The 24700-nt window shown below is 43.9% G+C and overlaps 1 protein-coding gene across 1 annotated transcript in view; it reads right to left on the bottom strand.

Annotated features, from left to right (window-relative positions):
• Positions 1 to 24700, bottom strand: part of LOC139382321 (stAR-related lipid transfer protein 13-like) — a 123132-nt gene that overhangs the window by 92874 nt on the left and 5558 nt on the right. The window contains exons 2-4 of the mRNA XM_071126239.1: positions 14757 to 16520; positions 7156 to 7305; positions 5428 to 5598 (exon numbers count right to left, since the gene is read on the bottom strand). Coding sequence (XP_070982340.1) covers positions 5428 to 5598; positions 7156 to 7305; positions 14757 to 16331 — 1896 coding nt within the window. The 5' untranslated portion in view covers positions 16332 to 16520. The remainder of the gene's footprint in view (positions 1 to 5427; positions 5599 to 7155; positions 7306 to 14756; positions 16521 to 24700) is intronic.

The raw sequence follows: 24700 nt of genomic DNA on the forward strand, positions 1-24700 counted from the left end.
AAGAGATCATTGGGCGTCTGCTCTGCTCCTCGTCAGATGTGGTCTCAATAGATCAGCCAGTAGGCCAGTAGACCAGCCAGTGGGCCAACCAGTAGACCAGTAGACCAGCCAGTAGACCAGTAGACCAGCCAGTAGACCAGTAGACCAGCCAGTAGACCAGTAGACCAGCCAGTAGGCCAGTAGACTAGCCAGTATACTAGTAGATCAGTAGTCCAGTAAACCAGTAGACCAGCCTCATCCTTTGCCTCCTCTATCCAACCCCTGGACAGACACTATAACATCTGGCTATATTTAGAACACTGTCTCAATGGGTCACAACCAATAGGAAGACCTTCTATCATGTCAGAGGATCATTTATCATTTATCCGTCACTGCTGCCTTTCTGGATGTGTGTCTGTCTGTGGGTCTTTTGATGCTTTGACCCTATGTCTGCCAGGACCATCAGACCAGCTCTGTCCTGCCAGGTTCTGAGGAGGAACTTTTCTTTCTCTATTTGAAGTGTAAGGTCTCAGGAATGCAATGGCTGCAGTCATGTTGAGACACACAGGAACACATGTGCTGCAGAACATTTAAACACCGGACACATACCTGATGGTCTCACCCTCAAGCATCAAACACAGAACAGATACCTACCTCACAGTCACTACGCAGTGGGTGCAGGTGGAGGTGGAACCAGAATGTTAGGAATGAATTACCCTTTCCATTTAGCAAACCATTGTGGACAGGAATCTGCATGTCAATACAACAGGGGTCATGTGTCACGACCTCCGCCGAAGTCGGTCCCTCTCATGGTTCGGGCGTTGTTCGGCAGTCGACGTCACCGGCCTTCTAGCCACCACCGATCCACTTTCCATTTTCCATTTGTTTTGTCTTTGTTTTACACACCTGATTTCAATACTACAATGACTTGTTCAGTATTTAACCCTCTGTTCCCCCATGTTTTTTTGTGAGTGATTGTTTATTGTATTTTCAGTCTGTCATGGTGTGCGTGTATTTGTTACTTTGTATATTTCACATTTTGAGTAAAAGTATGTTGATTACTCATATCTGCTGTCCTGCGCCTGACTCTCTAGACCAGCTACACATAGGACCCATTACATCATGTTGAAACCAATTGAAAAATGGTGACCCTAACCTAGAGACAGGCAGGGTCAGGGGGAACTTCCATAACAACATCATGATAAACAATGACTCCAAACATTCTGTATGTGTTCCTAATGGCACCCTATTCCCTATATAGTGCACTTTTTTTGGTCATAAAACCTTTTGGTTAAAAGTAGTGCACAATATAGAGAATAGGGTGTAATTTGGGTCGCAGCCTCGCAGCCTCTCTATCAACTCATAACCTTCCAGTCACATGACAGTAATTAGTTACCGTGGTCAGGTTATTCTGAGCCCCTCATCATGACAGCAGCAGCTCAGACTCTAACATCACATTCTCTCTCTCCGCTGCTTTCACACCCACTCCAAAACCCTCATGTAAGAGGCTGAGGGGTGTATGCATGTGTTAGGGGTGGTCTAGATCCTGGAGTCAGCCTGGGGCTTGTAGGGAAGTAATCCTGGGCTTATCATTAACCCTGACCCGAGGTCAGTGTTATAGAGCCTGGCACTGGCACGCGCACACGCGCACACACACACACAACACACACACAAACACACACACTGGCTGATGTAAAAAGGGCTTTATGAATAAATTTGATTGAAATTTGATTGACTATGCATAGATAATAACCATAGAGTAGCAGCAGTGTAAAGGCAGGGTGTGTGGGGGGTGCAAATAGTCTGGGTAGCCATTTGATTAGCTGTTCAGGAGTCTTATGGCTTTGGTGTAGCTGTTAAGAAGTCTCTTGGACCTAGACTTGGCGCTCCGGTACAGCTTGTCGTGTGGTAGCAGAGAGAACAGTCTATAACTAGGGTGACTGGAGTCTTTAAAAATGTTGACACTGCCTGAAATATAGAGGTCCTGGATGGCAGGAAGCTTAGCCCCAGTGATGTACTGGGCCGTACGCACTACCCTCTCTAGTGCCTTGCGGTCGGAGGCCGAGCAGTTGCCATACCAGGCAGTGATGCAACCTGTATAAGCTCTTGCTGATGCAGCTGTATAACTTTTTGAGGATCTGAGGACCAATGACAAATCTTTTCAGTCTCCTGAGGGGTAATAGGTTTTGTCGTGCCATCTTCACGACTGTCTTGGTGTGTTTGGACCATGATAGTTTGTTGTTGATGCAGACTCCAAGCAACTTGAAGCTCTCAACCTGATCCACTACAGCCCCGTCGATGAGAATAGGGGCGTGCTCGGTCCTCCTTTTTGCTGTAGTCCACAATCATCTCCTTTGTCTTGATCACGTTGAGGGAGAGGATGTTGTCCTTGCACTACACGGCCAAGTCTCTGACCTCCTCCCTACAGGCTGTCTCATCGTTGTTGGTGATCATCCCTACCACTGTTGTGTCGTTGGCAAATTTGATGATGGTGTTGGAGTCGTGCCTGGCCATGCAGTCATGGGTGAACAGGGAGTACAGAGGGGACTGAGCATGCACCCCTGAGGGGCCCCTGTGTTGAGGATCAGCGTGGCGGATGTGTTGTTTCCTACCCTGACCACCTGGGGCGGCCCGTCAGGATGTCCAGGAACCAGTTGCAGAGGGAGGTGTTTAGTCCCGGGGTCCATAGCTTAGTGATGAGCTTAGAGGGTACTATGGTATTGAACGCTGAGCTGTAGTCAATGAATAGCATTCTTACGTAGGTGTTCCTTGTGTCCAGGTGGGAAAGGGCAGCGTGGAGTGCAATAGAGATTGCATCATCTGTGGATCTGTTGGGGCGGTATACAAATTGGAGTGGGTCTAGGGTTTCTGGGATAATAGTGTTGATGTGAGCCATGACTAGCCTTTCAAAGCACTTCATGGCTAAGAATGTGAGTGCTACGCATCTCAACCAGCTTCACCAGGACTGCTTTTCCAACAGTCTTGAAAGAGTTCCCACATATGTTGAGAACTTGTTGGCTGATTTTCCTTCACTCTGCGGTCCAACTCATCCCAAACCATCTCAATTGGGTTGAGGTCGGATGATTGTGGAGGCTAGGTCATCTGATGCAGCACTCCATCACTCTCCTTCTTGGTCAAATTAGCATTACACAGTCTGGAGGTGTGTTGGGTCATTGTCTTGTTGAAAAACAAATGATAGTCCGACTTAGAGCAAACCAGATGGGATGGTGTATCGCTGCAGAATGCTGTGGTAGCCATGATAAGTGTGAATTCTAAATAAATCATCTACAGTGTCACCAGCAAAGCACCCCCACACCATCACACCTCCTCCTCCATGCTTCACTGTGGGAACCACACATGCAGAGATCATCCGTTCACCTACTCTGCATCTCACAAAGACACGGCGGTTGGAACCCAAAATCTCAAATTTGGACTCATAAGACCAAAGGACAGATTTCCACCAGTCTAATGTCCATTGCTCGTGTTTCTTGGCCCAAGCAAGTCTCTTCTTCTATTGGTGTCCTTTAGTAGTAGTTTGTTTGCAGCAATTTGACCATGAAGGCCTGATTCACGCAGTCTCCTCTGAACAGTTGATGTTGAGATGTGTCTGTTACTTGAACTCTGTGAATGCGCAGATCAGCTGGCTGGTGTGTTTACAGACATATTCAATCACTCCCTATCACATTCTGTTGTCCACACATGCTTCAAGTTGGCTACCATTGTTCCTGTACCCAAGAAGGCAAAGATAACTGAACTAAATGACTACCGCCCCGTAGCACTCACTTCTGTCATCATGATGTGCTTTGAGAGGCTAGTCAAGGATCATATCACCGCCACCTTACCAGCCACCCTAGACTCACTTCAGTTTGCATACCGCCCCAACATGGCCACATATGACGCAATCGCCATCACACTGAATACTGCCTTATCCCATCTGGACAAAAATAAAATGTACAATATGTCACTTAAAACGTTAATGCTTGCTGCCATCCTTAGTCCATGAATTACATTTCCCAGCTTATAAGAGGACTGTTGTTTACATTAGTAGAGAAAGTCTATCTTTCTGTAGCTAGCTGAAGGCAGCCTGAATATACAATGTATTCAATTGAGATGTTGTGTCACTGGCCGACACACAATACCCCATAATGTCAAAGTAGAATTATTTTTGTAGAACTTTTTACAAATTCATATAAAAAAGTAAAGCTGAAATGTCTTGAGTGAATAAGTATTCATCCCCTTTGTTATTGCAAGCCTAAATAAGTTCAAGACTAAAAATGTGCTTAACAAGTCACATAGTAACTTGCATGGACTCACTCTGTGTGCAATAATGGTGTTTAGCATGATATTTGAATGACTACCCCATCTCTGTACCCCACACATACAATTATCTGTAAGGTCCCGCAGTTGAATTTCAAACACAGATTCAACCACAAAGACCAGGGAGGTTTTCCAATGCCTCGCAAAGAAGGCCACATGCATCCTGTTTGTAATAGTTTTATCTTATTTAACTTTTACACAGTAAGACACTAAAGTAAAACTGCAAAAAATGTGGCAAAGAAATTCACTTTATGTCCTGAATACAAAGTGTTATGTTTGGGGCAAAACCAACACAACACATCACTGAGTACCACTCTTTATATTTGCAAGCATGGTGGTGGCTGCATCGTGTTATGGGTATGCTTGTCATCGGCGAGGGAGTTTTTTTAGGACAAAAATAAACAAAATAGAGATAAGCACAGGCAAAATCTTTGAGGAAAACCTGGTTCAACCTGCTTTCCAACAGACACTGGGAGACAAATTCACCTTTCAGCAGGACAAAACCTAAAAGACAAGGCCAAATATACACTGGAGTTGCTTACCAAGATGACATTGAATATTCCCGAGTGGCCTAGTTACAGTTTTGACTTAAATCGGCTTGAAAATCTATGGCAAGACTTGGAAAGGGTTTTCCATCAACGATCAACAACCAACTTAACAAAGCTTGAAGAATTTAAAAAATTTAATTTAAAAAAGTATAATATGCAAATATTGTACAATCCAGATGTGCAAAGCTCTTAGAGACTTACCCAGAAAGACTCACAGCTGTAATCACTGCCAAAGGTGATTCTAACATGTATTGACTTGTAAGACTCCTGAACAGCTAATCAAATACTTATGTGAATACTTTTTTAAATAGATTTGCAAAACATTTTTTTAAACATATTTTGACTTTGTCATTATCGGCTATTGTGTGTATGAAAAACATCTATGTTATCTATTTTGAATTCAGGCTGTGACACAACAAAATGTGAAATAAGTCAAGGAGTATGAATACTTTCTGAAGGCACTGTATGTAAAGTGAGAGCTATCTGATGATATCTATACCACATGGTTTCACCCAGACCTAGACAGACAGGCACAGAGCATGCAGGAGTCGAGAGGAGGAGGGAGACTCTGATAGGAACTTACGACTGTCTTCTTGGTCCTGGCTCTGGTTCCTTCGGCTGAGCTACTAGAGGCCAAGGTCTTGTGTTGGTTCTGTCTGAGACATTCTTCTGTATCTGGTTCCCCTCGCTGCAGCAGTGTACTGTCCTCCTCGTTAAGAGATTGGTTTACTGCCGTCCCAGACACAGCTCCATACTGCAATAACAGCACAACAACATCCGTCAACACTGGATCTCAGTCAGTCAGTCAGTCAGTCAGTCAGTCAGTCAGTCAGTCAGTCAGTCAGTCAGTCAGTCAGTCTGTCTGTCTGTCTGTCTGTCTGTCTGTCTGTCTGTCTCTGGGATGGTCAGCGGCAGGGAACGCAGTCTTCAGTTCCAGTTCTATTGGACAGACAGTAACAGATAGTGACAAGGCAGCCTGTATCATGTGTTAATCGTCCTTTGAAAGGACAAAGGACCTTGTCAACTCCCCCTAGTAAAGACGTTGTGTGATCTCCTCCACCAGCGGCTGGCTGTTAGTTAAAGCTGTCTCAGTGAATGTGTGTTATGGCTGTTGATTTGATGCCTGCAGGCATGTGCCCCTCTGCAATCCACTCTGTAACCATTCCTAACGTGCTCAATCATACAAACAACCTCCTCTACCCACACAACAAGACCTCTGTGCTGATCACATACAGAACCATACAGTCTGTTGTTGCCCTCTGCTAACTGACTGCTGGGGTATGTCATGATGCAAGCCTCCATGAGAGGAGTCTTATGGAGGACCAGAGCTACAAGGTCCCGGTAACAACATCTCTACACAATGGCTGTCTGTCTGTCTCCGCCCCGCCTGGCCCACCACCCTGGCCAGACTACTGCTAGACACACTACATACTATAACAGCTTTTCTAACAGCCAGCTCCCTCCTCTCACATCATAAAATGGATGCCAGCAGCAGTCAGAGAAGCGAAATCATAGACAGCCTGACAATGGTCATAGTGTTCCAGACAGACAGCTTCCACTGTCTGACAACAAAGTGTATGTATATCAACATATCACAGTTATCCTAAGGCTTATGACGGAACAGTCCTTCCCAGACCTACAGTCTTCTGAGGCATGCGTCCCAAATGGTACCCATAGGGCTCTGGTCAACAGTAGTGCACTATAAAGGGAATAGGGTGCCATTTGGGACTGATCCTGAGTCTAGTGTTCTCTCTGTCTGGGTCAGGGGCTGAGCTAGGTGAATGTATGTGTAATGGACAGTACATGATATAGCAGCAAGGACTTATAGTCTTGTTAGACACCTGTTGAATGACTATAACAATAATCCATCGGGATTTCCTCTTCACAAAGCTCAGTAAATTGATTATAGACAGCAGAGAGCATGAAAAAGCATGTGGCATCATGATAGGCTGCAGAAGAATGTATACATTTCCCATATGTGCCACTGGTCAGTACATGGCTCGCATTTCAATTAACATGGTCATGTCACCTGCTGTCTGTCTGTGTGCAGTGCGGGGTGTGTGTAACTGACCTGTTGTCTGCGTGCGGTGCAGGGTGTGTGTGTGACGGACCTGTTGTCTGCGTGCGGTGCATGGTGTGTGTGTGACTGACCTGTTGTCTGCGTGCGGTGCATGGTGTGTGTGTGACTGGCCTGTTGTCTGCGTGCGGTGCAGGGTGTGTGTGTGACTGACCTGTTGTCTGCGTGCAGTGCAGAGTGTGTGTGTGACTGACCTGTTGTCTGCGTGCGGTGCAGGGTGTGTGTGTGACTGACCTGTTGTCTGCGTGCGGTGCAGGGTGTGTCCGAGGGGGAGGATGATGCACTCAGAGCCTCCTCTATGTCCAGGTTGAGCTGGTCCAGTTTCCTCATCAGCTGGCTCATAGACTCACACCATGGGGTCTGAGGCTGGACCAGGGGAGACTCCTGGGGGAAGAGAAAGGCAGGGGGAAGAGTGTGTGATTAGACAAAACTGGAGAAACCTATAGAGCCTGCAGAAACAGACTATTGTGAAACCATGTACTAAACTGGAGCATGCAGTTATCAGAAACAAAGGTAAATGAGTGAGGACCACAACAATCACTACTCCGTAGTTGGACAGGAACTAAATAAGATCATTCAGAGAGTTACCATTGAATTCTCTGGATAATAACATTGAAACAGTTCAAACAGTAGGAGAAGGTTATGAGCACCAAAACTAAAACTAAAAACTCTAAATACATTTAAGAGATTATTAGAGGAGCAATAAAATAATTGTATAAATGTCAGAGTGAAAGTTAACAGCAGTAAACAGTACAGACCACCATAGAGGGAAATGTGATTGCTTCACCACCTAGTTCTCAGCAGCCATCACGTCATAACACAGACCTTAACCTCCAGTCCAGATCCTCTAACACAGCTCATGTTTGTCTCTGGATGTGTGGAAAAGGGCACCCTGGTCCATTTATAGTGCACTACTTTTGACCCGGGCCCATATGCAATAGGGTGTCATTTGGGATATATCCAGAGACAAACATGAGCTGTGTTAGAGGATCTGGAGGTTACGATCTCTCTCTCTCTCTTTAAGACCCTTGTTGCGCAACGGTGTGACTCAGAAGACAAGCAGCCGACACAAAGCCATTCATTCATTTCCTGGAATTAAACTGTGGAACTGTCATCTGTGTTCTGAGTGTGTCTGTCTGTCTGTTGGAGCCCCTGGCCCCTGGAAGCCCCTGGCCCCCGGCTCTGTGTTCTGTCTGTTAGGGCCCCCAGGAGTCCCTGTGCCCCCAGTTCTTTCTCCATGCTGCATTAAAACCCCTTTCCTCCTAACAATCATCCTATTGAGGGTTGTGTTCTCTAGCAGGGCCTTGGGTGGAGATGGGTGTGACCCTCCCATTGGCATCCTGTTCTTCCTTCTTCAATGTAAAGGCAGAGTCACACTCACAACATACAGTATATAGGAACGACTTTCCCTCTCAATTAAAATCGTGATCCTTTTAAAGTTAAAGCCATGATGTTTTGGCCGTCAATGGCCTTCATCAGAATGAAAACAAAATGGGAATAGACAAGAAAATATAGGAAATACAATTGGTGGGAAACAACAATCAATGTAGTGACAGGGAACTAGAGGTGTTAATGCCTCTAGAGAGTTCCGACCACATAAAGATGTTACCAGTAGGGTGCTAGTGATCAGAGCAGAAGTCAGTCCACCTAAGGTCAGCTGGTTGATCTCTGACAGGGGAAACTCCTCAATCTTTCAGTCTGTCTCTCTGTGCTATATCTGGAGCACACTACAACACACTGTCTCCCACTGTCTCCATTCTCTCTGACAGCCACACACAGTGCTGCCTGCCTGCCTCGGAATGCGAACACTTTTCTTCAGAATGAGTGGAATTCCAGTCTTGAAGCTGAGAGAGACACTACCCATGATTCCTTTCTCCTCCATTCTCTGGCCCCATCAATAGTGAGAAACACTGATACCATGGCAATGCTGCCGGTATGAGTAGTGTTATCTTCAGGAAGATAGCTAAATGTGAGAGGGACGATAACTTCATCAGGGCAAATTGGCCACATTGTAAACCCCAAGGCTGGGTCTTTGACATGGTAATGAGGAGTTAAGTGCGTGAGCTCTGGGCACCGTGCCTGGACCGTACCACCCACTGAGAGAGGTACAGATCACCAGAGAGGACTGGAGATGACTGGGTTAGAGTTTGAGCAGGGAGGCATGTGAAAGGGCACAACAGCTAGGCTAATGGGTTACTGCACTGAAAAAGAGTTCAAACCCATTCTCTCCTAACTTAAAACCCATTCTCTCCTAACTTAAAACCCATTCTCTCCTAACTTAAAACCCAGTCTCTCCTAACTTAAAACCCATTCTCTCCTAACTTAAAACCCAGTCTCTCCTAACTTAAAACCCAGTCTCTCCTAACTTAAAACCCATTCTCTCCTAACTTAAAACCCATTCTCTCCTAACTTAAAACACATTCTCTCCTAACTTAAAACCCAGTGTCTCCTAACTTAAAACCCATTCTCTCTTAACTTAAAACCCATTCTCTCCTAACTTAAAACCCAGTGTCTCCTAACTTAAAACCCAGTGTCTCCTAACTTAAAACCCCGTCTCTCCTAACTTTCTAGGAGTTACCCGCTATGTTCCCAGGTCTATCGCATGGTGAGAACAGTCACACCAGTAGAATCCTTTCACTTATAAACTATAGAAAGATAAACAACATCACAGCAACATGTGTCTTTTTACAGTATACACAAACATACCATAACCAACTGATTGATGCACAGAGCGAGAGAGAGAGAGAGAGAGAGAGAGAGAGAGAGAGAGAGAGAGAGAGAGAGAGAGAGAGAGAGAGAGAGAGAGAGAGAGAGAGAGAGAGAGAGAGAGAGAGAGAGAGAGAGAGAGAGAGCGAGCGAGAGAGAGAGAGAATAGGTTTACTTGCAGGATTACGATGTAGCAATGGTGCCCTCAGATGGCTAGTATGAAAAGCTGCAGTTAAAATGGACTGCCTGAAGAACAAACATGAGTGCTGCCTGTCAGATGTCTTGGTCGCGTCCCAAATGGCACCTTGGTTCCTATCTAATGTGCAACTTTTGACAAGGTCACAGTTTAAACCAATTCCAGGTATTTAAAGCATTCCTCCTCCCTTTCCCCAAACAACATTTATGCTCACAAACAGCCTGCCAGGGCTATCAGCAGAGACAGTGGGAGTGTTCCCTACCTAACCTCTCTGTTTTACTGTATGTTCTTATCTCCAGGGTTAGGGATGCTATTATATGTTGTTATCTACAAAACGGTTTAGCTGAGGAATGACAGCTATGCACTGTCAGAGATCTGGTGTCTCTGACACTTGTAAAGTTAAACCGTAGATGTAAACATGATTCATAAACATCCAGAAGATACTTTTAGACGTCAGTAAACCTTGGAAGATGGTCACTCATAGTCTGGGAACTACCATTAAACCTAGAGGGAAGTGGTTAAAGCCTGGTAACTACCATTAAACCTAGAGGGATGGGATCACTCATAGTCTGGTAACTACCATTAAACCTAGAGGAATGGGGTCACTCATAGTCTGGTAACTACCATTAAACCTAGATGGAAGGGGTTACAGCCTGGTAACTACCATTAAACCTAGAGGGATGGGGTTACAGCCTGGTAACTACCATTAAACCTAGAGGGATGGGGTTACAGCCTGGTAACTACCATTAAACCTAGAGGGATGGGGTTACAGCCTGGTAACTACCATTAAACCTAGAGGGAAGGGGTTACAGCCTGGTAACTACCATTAAACCTAGAGGGATGGAGTTACAGCCTGGTAACTAGTAAACCTAGAGGGATGGAGTCAAAGCCTGGTAACTACCATTAAACCTAGAGGGAAGGGGTTACAGCCTGGTAACTACCATTAAACCTAGAGGGAAGGGGTTACAGCCTGGTAACTACCATTAAACCTAGAGGGATGGAGTTACAGCCTGGTAACTAGTAAACCTATAGGGATGGAGTCACAGCCTGGTAACTACCATTAAACCTAGAGGGATGGAGTTACAGCTTGGTAACTAGTAAACCTAGAGGGATGGAGTCACAGCCTGGTAACTACCATTAAACCTAGAGGGATGGGGTTACAGCCTGGTAACTACCATTAAACCTAGAGGGAAGGGGTTACAGCCTGGTAACTACCATTAAACTTAGAGGGAAGGGGTTACAGCCTGGTAACTACCATTAAACCTAGAGGGATGGGGTTACAGCCTGGTAACTACCATTAAACCTAGAGGGATGGGGTTACAGCCTGGTAACTACCATTAAACCTAGAGGGATGGGGTTACAGCCTGGTAACTACCATTAAACCTAGAGGGAAGGGGTTACAGCCTGGTAACTACCATTAAACCTAGAGGGATGGAGTTACAGCCTGGTAACTAGTAAACCTAGAGGGATGCAGTCAAAGCCTGGTAACTACCATTAAACCTAGAGGGAAGGGGTTACAGCCTGGTAACTACCATTAAACCTAGAGGGAAGGGGTTACAGCCTGGTAACTACCATTAAACCTAGAGGGATGGAGTTACAGCCTGGTAACTACCATTAAACCTAGAGGGATGGGGTTACAGCCTGGTAACTACCATTAAACCTAGAGGGAAGGGGTTACAGCCTGGTAACTACCATTAAACTTAGAGGGAAGGGGTTACAGCCTGGTAACTACCATTAAACCTAGAGGGATGGAGTTACAGCCTGGTAACTAGTAAACCTAGAGGGATGGAGTCACAGCCTGGTAACTACCATTAAACCTAGAGGGATGGGGTTACAGCCTGGTAACTACCATTAAACCTAGAGGGAAGGGGTTACAGCCTGGTAACTACCATTAAACCTAGAGGGAAGGGGTTACAGCCTGGTAACTACCATTAAACCTAGAGGGATGGAGTTACAGCCTGGTAACTAGTAAACCTAGAGGGATGGAGTCATAGCCTGGTAACTACCATTAAACCTAGAGGGATGGAGTTACAGCCTGGTAACTAGTAAACCTAGAGGGATGGAGTCACAGCCTGGTAACTACCATTAAACCTAGAGGGAAGGGGTTACAGCCTGGTAACTACCATTAAACCTAGAGGGAAGGGGTCACAGCCTGGTAACTACCATTAAACCTAGAGGGATGGGGTTACAGCCTGGTAACTACCATTAAACCTAGAGGGAAGGGGTCACAGCCTGGTAACTACCATTAAACCTAGAGGGATGGAGTTACAGCCTGGCAACTAGTAAACCTAGAGGGAAGGGGTTACAGCCTGGTAACTACCATTAAACCTAGAGGGAAGGGGTCACAGCCTGGTAACTACCATTAAACCTAGAGGGATGGAGTTACAGCCTGGTAACTAGTAAACCTAGAGGGATGGAGTCACAGCCTGGTAACTACCATTAAACCTAGAGGGATGGAGTTTCAACCTGGTAACTAGTAAACCTAGAGGGATGGAGTCACAGCCTGGTAACTACCATTAAACCTAGAGGGATGGGGTTACAGCCTGGTAACTACCATTAAACCTAGAGGGATGGGGTTACAGCCTGGTAACTACCATTAAACCTAGAGGGATGGGGTTACAGCCTGGTAACTACCATTAAACCTAGAGGGATGGGGTTACAGCCTGGTAACTAGTAAACCTAGAGGGATGGGGTTACAGCCTGGTAACTACCATTAAACCTAGAGGGATGGGGTTACAGCCTGGTAACTACCATTAAACCTAGAGGAACGGGTTACAGCCTGGTAACTACCATTAAACCTAGATGGATGGAGTTACAGCCTGGTAACTAGTAAACCTAGAGGGATGGGGTTACATCCTGGTAACTACCATTAAACCTAGAGGAAGGGGTTACAGCCTGGTAACTACCATTAAACCTAGATGGATGGAGTTACAGCCTGGTAACTAGTAAACCTAGAGGGATGGGGTTACAGCCTGGTAACTACCATTAAATCTAGAGGAAGCGGTTACAGCCTGGTAACTAGTAAACCTAGAGGGATGGGGTTACAGCCTGGTAACTACCATTAATCCTAGAGGGATGGGGTTACAGCCTGGTAACTACCATTAAACCTAGAGGGGAGGGGTTACAGCCTGGTAACTACCATTAAACCTAGAGGGATGGGGTTACAGCCTGGTAACTACCATTAAACCTAGAGGGATGGGGTTACAGCCTGGTAACTACCATTAAACCTAGAGGGATGGGGTTACAGCCTGGTAACTACCATTAAACCTAGAGGGATGGGGTTACAGCCTGGTAACTACTATTAAACCTAGAGGGATGGAGTCACAGCCTAGTAACTAGTAAACCTAGAGGGATGGAGTCACAGCCTGGTAACTACCATTAAACCTAGAGGGATGGTTTTACAGCCTGGTAACTAGTAAACCTAGAGCAATGGAGTTACAGCCTTGTAACTAGTAAACCTAGAGGGATGGAGTCAAAGCCTGGTAACTACCATTAAACCTAGAGGGATGGGGTTACAGCCTGGTAACTACCATTAAACCTAGAGGGAAGGGGTTACAGCCTGGTAACTACCATTAAACCTAGAGGGATGGGGTTACAGCCTGGTAAATACCATTAACCCCAGAGGGAAGGGGTTACAGCCTGCTAACTACCATTAAACCTAGAGGGATGGAGTCACAGCCTGGTAACTAGTCAACCTGGAGGGATGGGGTCACAGCCTGGTAACTAGTCAACCTGGAGGGATGGGCTCACAGCCTGGTAACTAGTAAACCTGGAGGGATGGAGTCACAGCCTGGTAACTAGTTAACCTGGAGGGATGGAGTCACAGCCTGGTAACTAGTAAACCTGGAGGGATGGACTCACAGCCTGGTAACTATTAAACCTGGAGGGATGGATTCACAGCCTGGTAACTACCAAGGTCAGGGGGACGGCTGGAAGAAAACACAACAGAGCTGTGGCAGTATGGATCCCTATTTCCTATAATGCACTACTTTTGACCAGAGCCGAGGAGTGCACTATAGAGATTGAAGAAGAGAATCTAGCTGTTGGTAATATGTTCACTGCTACTGTAATATACCCAACGATGCCTGCATAGGAGCTCTGTCAAAACCGGAGGGAAAGCAAAAACTGTTTAAGGATGCATGTGTGCATTTATGTATGCATTCCTGCAAGACCTGCTGGGTTTTGTGTTTTTAAACGCTGGGGAAAATACTAGATCAATGTACTCCTACACACTCATTCCAGCAGAGTAATATCTCAGAATGTAATAACAACAAACAGTGGGGAACATACTACTGAAGGTGTTTGTATAGCAAAGCACTGTGTTTGTACTGAACCTTAGTGGAATTAAATAATATAATACTTTTTTTGTATCAAGCATCTCAGAGTATGAGTGGTGATCTAGGATCAGGTCCTCTCTGTCCATGTAATCGTATTCATTATCATCTAGGATCAGGTCCCCTCTGTCAATGTAATCTTATTCATTATCATCTAGGATCAGGTCCCCTCTGTCCATGTAATCATATTCATTATCATCTAGGATCAGGTCCTATCTGTCCATGTAATCATATTCATTATCATCTATCTATAAGGCAGAACTAGATCAACACTCCTACTCTGAGACCCTTGATACTTATGGCCCCAGGAAAGACACGGCCTGGGGGAGAAACAGTCACATTTCCTCACTGAGAGAACAGGCTGGATTATATTAACATACGATGGATTCATATACATTAATATACTGTATCTAATGGTGTTGAACTACAGTTAGTACACAGTCCCTAACCCTGACATAAACTTTCAAACACATCTCTACTGAACCAGCTGACCTTAGGTGGACATGAATATTACAGCAATATGTGAGGAATACAGGTGGGACTATCTTTACAGTTGTGTCTCTAAAATGTGTCTGTAATGACAATAAACAGTAGCCTACCTCTGTGCTGCTGGTCTCAGTCTCTGCCTCGCAGCCGCTGTGGTTCTGGTTTTTGGAGGAGGAGGAGAGGTGGGAGCTGGCTGTAGAGTTGGTTGTAGAGCTGACTGGTGCCTCCGCCTGGGGACTCATAGATCCTCTCTCCTTAACTACTTTGTCTCTGCTGCTGCTCCTTCTCCTCCGACTGACCAGGAACTCCCTGCTCTGAAGCAGCTCTGGGAATGTGTCCTCATCATCCCCATCTTCATCATCACCTTCATCATCCTTCTCTGAGGAAGGCTCCCTGCAGTCAGAGCTGTTTTTGATGAAGACGCTGTGGCCGGTGCTAGAGTGGCAGGTGGAGGGACTACAGGTGAAGTCTGAGAAGGTGATGGAGCTAGGTTTGTGTTTGATGATGCAGGGGTGATCGCAGAGGCCTAGCCCTGCCAAGGGGCCCTCAAATAGGGCCAGGGTAAGGGAGGGATGTGTGAAGGGATCCATGTTGTTGTCTACACTGACCACTAGAGAAGGGATGGAGCTAAAAGCCTCTGATTGGACCACAGAGATAGTGACGTGGCAGACCTCTGTCTCTGATTGGACCAGAAGGGTAGGGATATGTCCATTCTCTGTTGGGACTAGAGGGACGGAGACATGGTTGTCTTCTGTGTGTTCCAGATCAGTAGGGACTTGTCTGTTCTCCACAGGTCCCTCTGAGTAGTCCTCAGGCTGGCTGTCTGCCTCTGTCCACCTGGGTGACTCCTCCTCTAGCTCCCTGTCTGTCTCCGTCTGCCTGGGTGAGGTATGCCCCAGCTCCATGTCTGTCTCTGTCTGCCTGGGTGAGGTATTGCCCAGTTCCATGTCTGTCTCTGTCTGCCTGGGTGAGGTATGCCCCAGCTCCATGTCCTCTAGCTGACCAGAGAGGTTAGCATCCAGGGTATGTCCTGATTCTACACGTCTGTTACTGTCCTCAACTTCCAGGTTTTCCTCTATCCTAGGAGCAAGAACATCCACATCTCCCTCTATCCTAGGAGAAGGAACATTGGAGGCTAGGCAGTGGTCCTCAGCTGCTCCTGAAGAACTGCTGTGTAAATCCAATCCATTGTTATTGGCATCATCAGGCGATGGTGATGTGACACTGCCTGGCTCACTGATTAGACCCGCGGGACAGACAATCTGGTCTAGGTCTAGAGGGTCAGGGGGGGAGACATCAAAACCAGACTCTGCTGGCCCTCCTGGACCTCCAGTACTAACAGCTAGATCTCCCTCTATCCCAGGGGCTCCAGTACTGTTATATTCACAACCAGCCTCCCTGTCCTGCTGGGGTGCGTCCTGGTTGTCTAGTTCCAGTTTCGACAGCTCCAGGCTTAGAGGTCCTGGCAGACAGACATCCTCACTGCTCTCTGTGGAGCTGTCGTCATCATGAGAAGACTCTGGAGCACAGTCTGAGGAGGACTGGTGTGTTAGTGTCTGTGGTTGTGTCTGTATCTGTATCTGTGTCTGTGCCGTTGGCTGTGTCTGTGGTGAGAAGGTCCTGCCTGGTGATGCTGACATGGCCAGAGACTGTCGCACCTTAAGAGTAAACATCAGAGCTGTGTTCATGTTGTCTCTACAGTCTGTTACAGTGTGTTACTAGGGAACAGGTAGTCTGGTGGTGTGGCTGGTGGTCAGGTAGATCCAGAGGGACTGCTGACTGATGAAAGAGCTGTATGGATTTGCCATGTTCCTCTCAGACATCCACATCACCTGGCTTAGCAACACCAACCTTCACATAGATCAAATAGCAGATCACTTGAAACAAATAAAGAAGATGCAGCATTAAAAACAGACAAGATACAGCATTACTAACAGACAAGATACAGCATTACTAACAGACAAGATACAGCATTACTAACAGACAAGATACAGCATTACTAACAGACAAGATACAGCATTACTAACAGACAAGATACAGCATTAAAAACAGACAAGATACAGCATTAAAAACAGACAAGATACAGCATTAAAAACAGACAAGATTCAGCATTACTGACAGACAAGATACAGCATTAAAAACAGACAAGATACAGCACAGATACAGCATTAAAAACAGACAAGATAGACAAGATACAGCATTACTACACATTAAAAACAGACAAGATACAGCATTAAAAACAGAGAAGATACAGCATTAAACACAGACAAGATACAGCATTACTAACAGACAAGATACAGCATTACTAACAGACAAGATACAGCATTACTAACAGACAAGATACAGCATACAGCATTAAAAACAGACAAGATACAGCATTATTACTAACAGACAAGATACAGCATTAAACACAGACAAGATACAGCATTAAAAACAGACAAGATTCAGCATTACTGACAGACAAGATACAGCATTAAAAACAAGATACAGCATTAAAAACAGATACAGCATTAACAAACAGCATTAAAAACAGACAAGATACAGCATTAAAAACAGACAGCATTAAAAACAGACAAGATACAGCATTAAAAACAGACAAGATACAGCATTAAACACAGACAAGATACAGCATTAAAAACAGACAAGATTCAGCATTACTGACAGACAAGATACAGCATTAAAAACAGAAAAGATACAGCATTAAAAACAGACAAGATACAGCATTAAAAACAGACAAGATACAGCATTAAAAACAGACAAGATACAGCATTAAAAACAGAGAAGATACAGCATTAAACACAGACAAGATACAGCATTAAAAACAGACAAGATACAGCATTAAAAACAGACAAGTTACAGCATTACTAACAGACAAGATACAGCATTAAAAACAGACAAGATACAGCATTACTAACAGACAAGATACAGCATTAAAAACAGACCAGATACAGCATTACTAACAGACAAGATACAGCATTACTAACAGACAAGATACAGCATTAAAAACAGACAAGATACAGAATTACTAACAGACAAGATACAGCATTAAAAACAGACAAGATACAGCATTAAAAACAGACAAGATACAGCATTACTAACAGACAAGATACAGCATTACTAACAGACAAGATACAGCATTACTAACTGACAAGATACAGCATTAAAAACAGACAAGAATCAGCATTAAAAACAGACAAGATACAGCATTAAAAACAGACAAGATACAGCATTACTAACAGACAAGATACAGCATTAAAAACAGACAAGATTCAGCATTACTGACAGACAAGATACAGCATTAAAAACAGACAAGATACAGCATTAAAAACAGACTAGATACAGCATTAAAAACAGACAAGATACAGCATTAAAAACAGACAAGATACAGCATTAAAAACAGAGAAGATACAGCATTAAACACAGACAAGATACAGCATTAAAAACAGACAAGATACAGCATTAAAAACAGACAAGTTACAGCATTACTAACAGACAAGATACAGCATTAAAAACAGACAAGATACAGCATTAATAACAGACAAGATACAGCATTAAAAACAGACCAGATACAGCATTAAAAACAGACAAGATACAGCATTACTAACAGACAAGATACAGCATTAAAAACAGACAAGATACAGAATTACTAACAGACAAGATACAGCATTAAAAACAGACAAGATACAGCATTAAAAACAGACAAGATACAGCATTAAAAACAGACAAGATACAGCATTACTAACAGACAAGATACAGCATTAAAAACAGACAAGATACAGCATTAAAAACAGACAAGATACAGCATTACTAACAGACAAGATACAGCATTACTAACAGACAAGATACAGCATTACTAACTGACAAGATACAGCATTAAAAACAGACAAGAATCAGCATTAAAAACAGACAAGATACAGCATTAAAAACAGACAAGATACAGCATTACTAACAGACAAGATACAGCATTAAAAACAGACAAGATACAGCATTAAAAACAGACAAGATACAGCATTAAAAACAGACAAGATACAGCATTAAAAACAGACAAAATTCAGCATTAAAAACAGACAAGATACAGCATTACTAACAGACAAGATACAGCATTAAACACAGACAAGATACAGCATTAAAAACAGACAAGATTCAGCATTACTGACAGACAAGATACAGCATTAAAAACAGACAAGATACAGCATTAAAAACAGACAAGATACAGCATTAAAAACAGACAAGATACAGCATTAAAAACAGACAAGATACAGCATTAAAAACAGACAAGATACAGCATTAAAAACAGACAAGATACAGCATTAAAAACAGACAAGATACAGCATTAAAAACAGACAAGATACAGCATTAAAAACAGACAAGATACAGCATTAAAAACAGACAAGATACAGCATTAAAAACAGACAAGATACAGCATTACTAACAGACAAGATACAGCATTAAAAACAGACAAGATACAGCATTACTAACTGACAAGATACAGCATTAAAAACAGACAAGATACAGCATTAAAAACAGACAAGATACAGCATTAAAAACAGACAAGATACAGCATTAAAAACAGACAAAATTCAGCATTAAAAACAGACAAGATACAGCATTAATAACAGACAAGATACAGCATTAAACACAGACAAGATACAGCATTAAAAACAGACAAGATACAGCATTAAAAACAGACAAGACAAGATACAGCATTATTAAAAACAGACAAGATACAGCATTAAAAACAGACAAGATACAGCATTAAAAACAGACAAGATACAGCATTAAAAACAGAGAAGATACAGCATTAAAAACAGAGAAGATACAGCATTAAAAACAGACAAGATACAGCATTAAAAACAGACAAAGTACAGCATTACTAACTGACAAGATACAGCATTAAAAACAGACAAGATACAGCATTAAAAACAGACAAGATACAGCATTAAAAACAGACAAGATACAGCATTAAAAACAGACAAGATACAGCATTACTAACAGACAAGATACAGCATTAAAAACAGACAAGATACAGCATTAAAAACAGACAAGATACAGCATTAAAAACAGACAAGATACAGCATTAAAAACAGACAAGATACAGCATTACTAACTGACAAGATACAGCATTAAAAACAGACAAGAATCAGCATTAAAAACAGACAAGATACAGCATTAAAAACAGACAAGATACAGCATTACTAACAGACAAGATACAGCATTAAAAACAGACAAGATACAGCATTAAAAACAGACAAGATACATTACAGACAAAATTCAGATACAGCATTAAAAACAGACAAGAACAGCATTAAAACAGACAAGATACAGCATTAAAAACAGACAAGATACAGCATTAAAAACAGACAAGATACAGCATTAAAAACAGACAAGAATCAGCATTAAAAACAGAGAAGATACAGCATTAAAAACAGACAAGATACAGCATTAAAAACAGACAAAGTACAGCATTACTAACTGACAAGATACAGCATTAAAAACAGACAAGATACAGCATTAAAAACAGACAAGATACAGCATTAAAAACAGACAAGATACAGCATTAAAAACAGACAAGATACAGCATTACTAACAGACAAGATACAGCATTAAAACAGACAAGATACAGCATTACTAACAGACAAGATACAGCATTAAAAACAGACAAGATACAGCATTACTAACAGACAAGATACAGCATTAAAAACAGACAAGATACAGCATTAAAAACAGACAAGATACAGCATTAAAAACAGACACGATACAGCATTACTAACAGACAAGATACAGCATTAAACACAGACAAGATACAGCATTACTAACATACAAGATACAGCATTAAAAACAGACAAGAATCAGCATTAAAACAGACAAGATACAGCATTAAAAACAGACAAGATACAGCATTAAAAACAGACCAGATACAGCATTAAAAACAGACAAGAATCAGCATTAAAAACAGAGAAGATACAGCATTAAAAACAGACAAGATACAGCATTAAAAACAGACAAGATACAGCATTAAAAACAGACAAGATACAGCATTAAAAACAGACAAGATACAGCATTAAAAACAGACAAGATACAGCATTAAAAACAGACAAGATACAGCATTAAAAACAGACAAGATACAGCAAAACAAAGATAGAAGATAATGTTACAACATTAAACAAACAGACAAGATACAGCAATATAGAAGATACAGCATTGGAGAGGATACAGATAAGGTACTGCATTAGAGAGGATACAGAGAAGATACAGTAATATAGAAGATACAGCATTGGAGAGGATACAGATAAAGTACTGCATTAGAGATGATACAGAGAAGATACAGTAATATAGAAGATACAGCATTGGAGAGGATACAGATAAGGTACTGCATTAGAGAGGATACAGAGAGATACAGCAAAACAAAGATAGAAGATAACGTTACAACATTAAACAAACAGAGAAGATACAGCAATATAGAAGATACAGCATTGGAGAGGATACAGATAAGGTACTGCATTAGAGAGGATACAGAGAAGATACAGTAATATAGAAGATACAGCATTGGAGAGGATACGGATAAGGTACTGCATTAGAGAGGATACGGATAAGACACTGCATTAGAGAGGATACGGATAAGGTACTGCATTCGAGAGGATACAGAGAAGATACAGCATTGGAGAGGATACGGATAAGACACTGCATTAGAGAGGATACGGATAAGGTACTGCATTAGAGAGGATACAGATAAGATACAGCATTGGAGAGGATACGGATAAGGTACTGCATTAGAGAGGATACAGAGAAGATACAGCAATATAGAAGATACTGCATTAGAAAAGACACTGCATTAGAGAATATACTGCATTAGAGAAGATACTGCATTAGAAAAGACACTGCATTAGATAAGACATTGCATTAGAGAATATACTTAAAATATACTGCATTAGAGAAGACATTGCATCAGAGAATATACTTAAAAGATACTGCATTAGAGAAGACACTGCATTAGAGAAGATACAAAGAAGATAATGCATTAGAGAAGATACTGCATTAGAAAAGACACTGCATTAGATAAGACATTGCATTAGAGAATATACTTAAAAGATACTGCATTAGAGAAGACACTGCATTAGAGAAGATACAAAGAAGATAATGCATTAGAGAAGATACATAGAAGAAACTGCATTAGAGAAGATACTGCATTAATACAAACGGACTAAAAAAAACATTAGTTCCAAGTCATAAACACCTCACAGCGACATTTCTCAAAGACCGACTGCTGTCCTCGGGTTCAGATCCATCACACACATCCATCTCAACTAAAAGAATAGTAATAACTTTACCTTTAAGCACAGATTTACTAAGCTAGTATTTTGTAAGTGTGTTTCGTCTCTCCCCTTCTGACTCTCCTACTAGCAGTGAACTAAGTACAGCAGGGTGAAGCCAGCGTCCAGCGGAGCTCATATTCAGGCTGCATTCCAAATGGCACCCTATTTCCTATGCATTACACTACTTTGACCAGGGTCCACAGGGCTTTGGTCAAAAGTTTTGCATTATGGAGGGAATATGGTGCCATTTGGAACACAGCCCCAGAGAGGAGCTGCTAGCAATGAATCTGAACATCTGGCTGCAGTCGCAACGTTCAAGTCTGGATCCGTTTCTGACACTATGGCAGTGACATCTCTGCACACAGGAATATAGCTACTCTTGACAGCAGCAGCTGTACACACACACATTCCATTAGCACTCCACTCTGTGTAGGGATCCCCATCTGTCTCAGGGTACAAAGGGAGGCTTTTCTCAGATAGCTCTTTCCAAACAAGCTGATAACAAAGTTACATCAGTAACTGCATTCCCTACATTTCACAGATAGATACACTAACCCCAACTGTGAGGTCATGCTACAGCTTAAACTCAGTCATGAATGCCTTTGCAACTGTCCTCATATTCTCTGTACAAGAACTTTGCCTTCTGTATGTATGGAGAGCTAGAAGTCCATTGATTAGTATGGTTGATCTGCATGGTGTAATGAATTATGATTTATTAGTATGGTTAATCTGTATGGTGAAATTAATGATTATTGATTAGAACCCCGAGGGCTCTCTATGGTCAGAGAGCCCTTGGAGTCCCCCCCAAAGGTGCGGACTCCGACCGCAAATCCTGAACCTAGATGGGGCGCGTTAGGGTGGGCAACTAGCGTCAGTGGTGGCTCCGGTGCGGGACGTACGCAGACCGCACCCGCTACGCAGACCGCGGATCCGGCCATGAAGCCAGGCTGAATGCCGTGCCTGGACTGGGCACCGGAGCAGAGGAAGGCTCCGACCATGGAGCGGGACTGGACGCCGTGCCGTGCCTGGACTGGGCACACGCTCAGACTGCTGATCCGGCCATGAAGCCAGCCTGAACACCGTGCCCGGACTGGGCACCGGAGCAGAGGAAGGCTCCGGCCATGGAGCAGGACTGGACGCCGTGCCTGGACTGGACTGTGCACCGGCGCAGAGGAAGGCTCCGGCCATGTAGCGGGACTGGACGTCGTGCCAGAGATGGGCACCGGAGCAGAGGAAGACTCCGGCTATGGAGCGGGACTGGACGCTGTGCCTGGACTGGGCACCGGAGCAGAGGAAGGCGCCGGCCATGGCACCGGACTGTGAACCATCGCTGGAAGGTCTGGACTGTGAACCGTCGCTGGAAGGTCTGGACTGTGAACCGTCGCTGGAAGATCTGGACTGTGAACCGTCGCTGGAAGATCTGGACTGTGAACTGTCGCTGGAAGGTCTGGACTGTGAACCGTCGCTGGAAGATCTGGACTGTGAACCGTCGCTGGAAGGTCTGGACTGTGAACCGTCGCTGGAAGGTCTGGACTGTGAACCGTCGCTGGAAGGTCTGGACTGTGAACCGTCGCTGGAAGGTCTGGACTGTGAGCCAGCACAGGATGTACCGGGCTGGGAAGGCACACTGGAGGCCTGGTGCGTGGAGCCGGCACAGGTTTCACCAAACTGATGACACGCTCTTCAGGGCGATTGTGGGGAGACGGCACAGGATGTACCGGGCTGGGGAGGCGCACTGGAGGCCTGGTGCGTGGAGCCGGCACAGGTTTCACCGGACTGATGACACGCTCTTCAGGGCGAGTGCGGGAAAGCCGGCACAGGACATACCGGGCTGGGGAAGGCGCTCTTCAGGGCGAATGCGCTGCAGAATACACCTAACCATCATCTCTCTCCGATCTCCCTCCTCACACTGCTCCATCGACTCCCCGACGGTCTCTGGCTCTCTCCTTGCCTCGACCAAAATGTTGGGGTTTCTGTGGCCGCGGACCCCGGCGTCGTCGCTGTCCTCCTATACTCCTTGGCGACTCCCGCCAAAGTTCGTAGTGCACATAGCACTAAGCACAAACACTATCCCACAACGCAGGTGGGAAAAGGACCACACTAAGTATGATCCCCAATTAGAGGCAACGATCTTCAGCTGCCTCCAAATGGGAACCATACTCACACCAACATAGAAAATGAAAACTAGAAAACACCCTAGTCACGCCCTGACCTAAAACACCATAGAGAACACCGAGGGCTCTCTATGGTCAGGGCGTGACAAATGGATGATTATTGATTAGTATGGATGATCTGTATGCTGTAATGGATGGTTATTTATTAGTATGGTTGATCTGTACACACTTAGAAAAAAGGGTTGCAAAAATGGGTTCTTCGGCTATCCCATATGAGAACCCTGTTTGATTCAAGGTAGAAACCTTTTTGGTTTGTGTGGAAAGAGTTCTACATGGAACCTAATAGGGTTTTACCGGGAAACAAAGGGTTCTACCCTGGAACAAAAAAGGGTTCTTCAAAGGGTTCTCCTATTGGGACAGTAAAATAACCCTTTTAGGTTCTAGATAGCACCTTTTTGTAAGTGTGTACGGTGTAATGGATGACTCCTAAGCTGACACACAGCTATCCATGAAACAGCTATGGAGAATCAGAGATCTGGTGCCCATGTAGCTACAGTATAGCCTGCTGCTCTGTTGACACACACACACACACACACACACACACACACACACACACACACACACACACAC

The sequence above is a fragment of the Oncorhynchus clarkii genome, chromosome 24 (assembly GCF_045791955.1).
Source record: "Oncorhynchus clarkii lewisi isolate Uvic-CL-2024 chromosome 24, UVic_Ocla_1.0, whole genome shotgun sequence".
Lineage (NCBI taxonomy): Eukaryota > Metazoa > Chordata > Actinopteri > Salmoniformes > Salmonidae > Oncorhynchus > Oncorhynchus clarkii.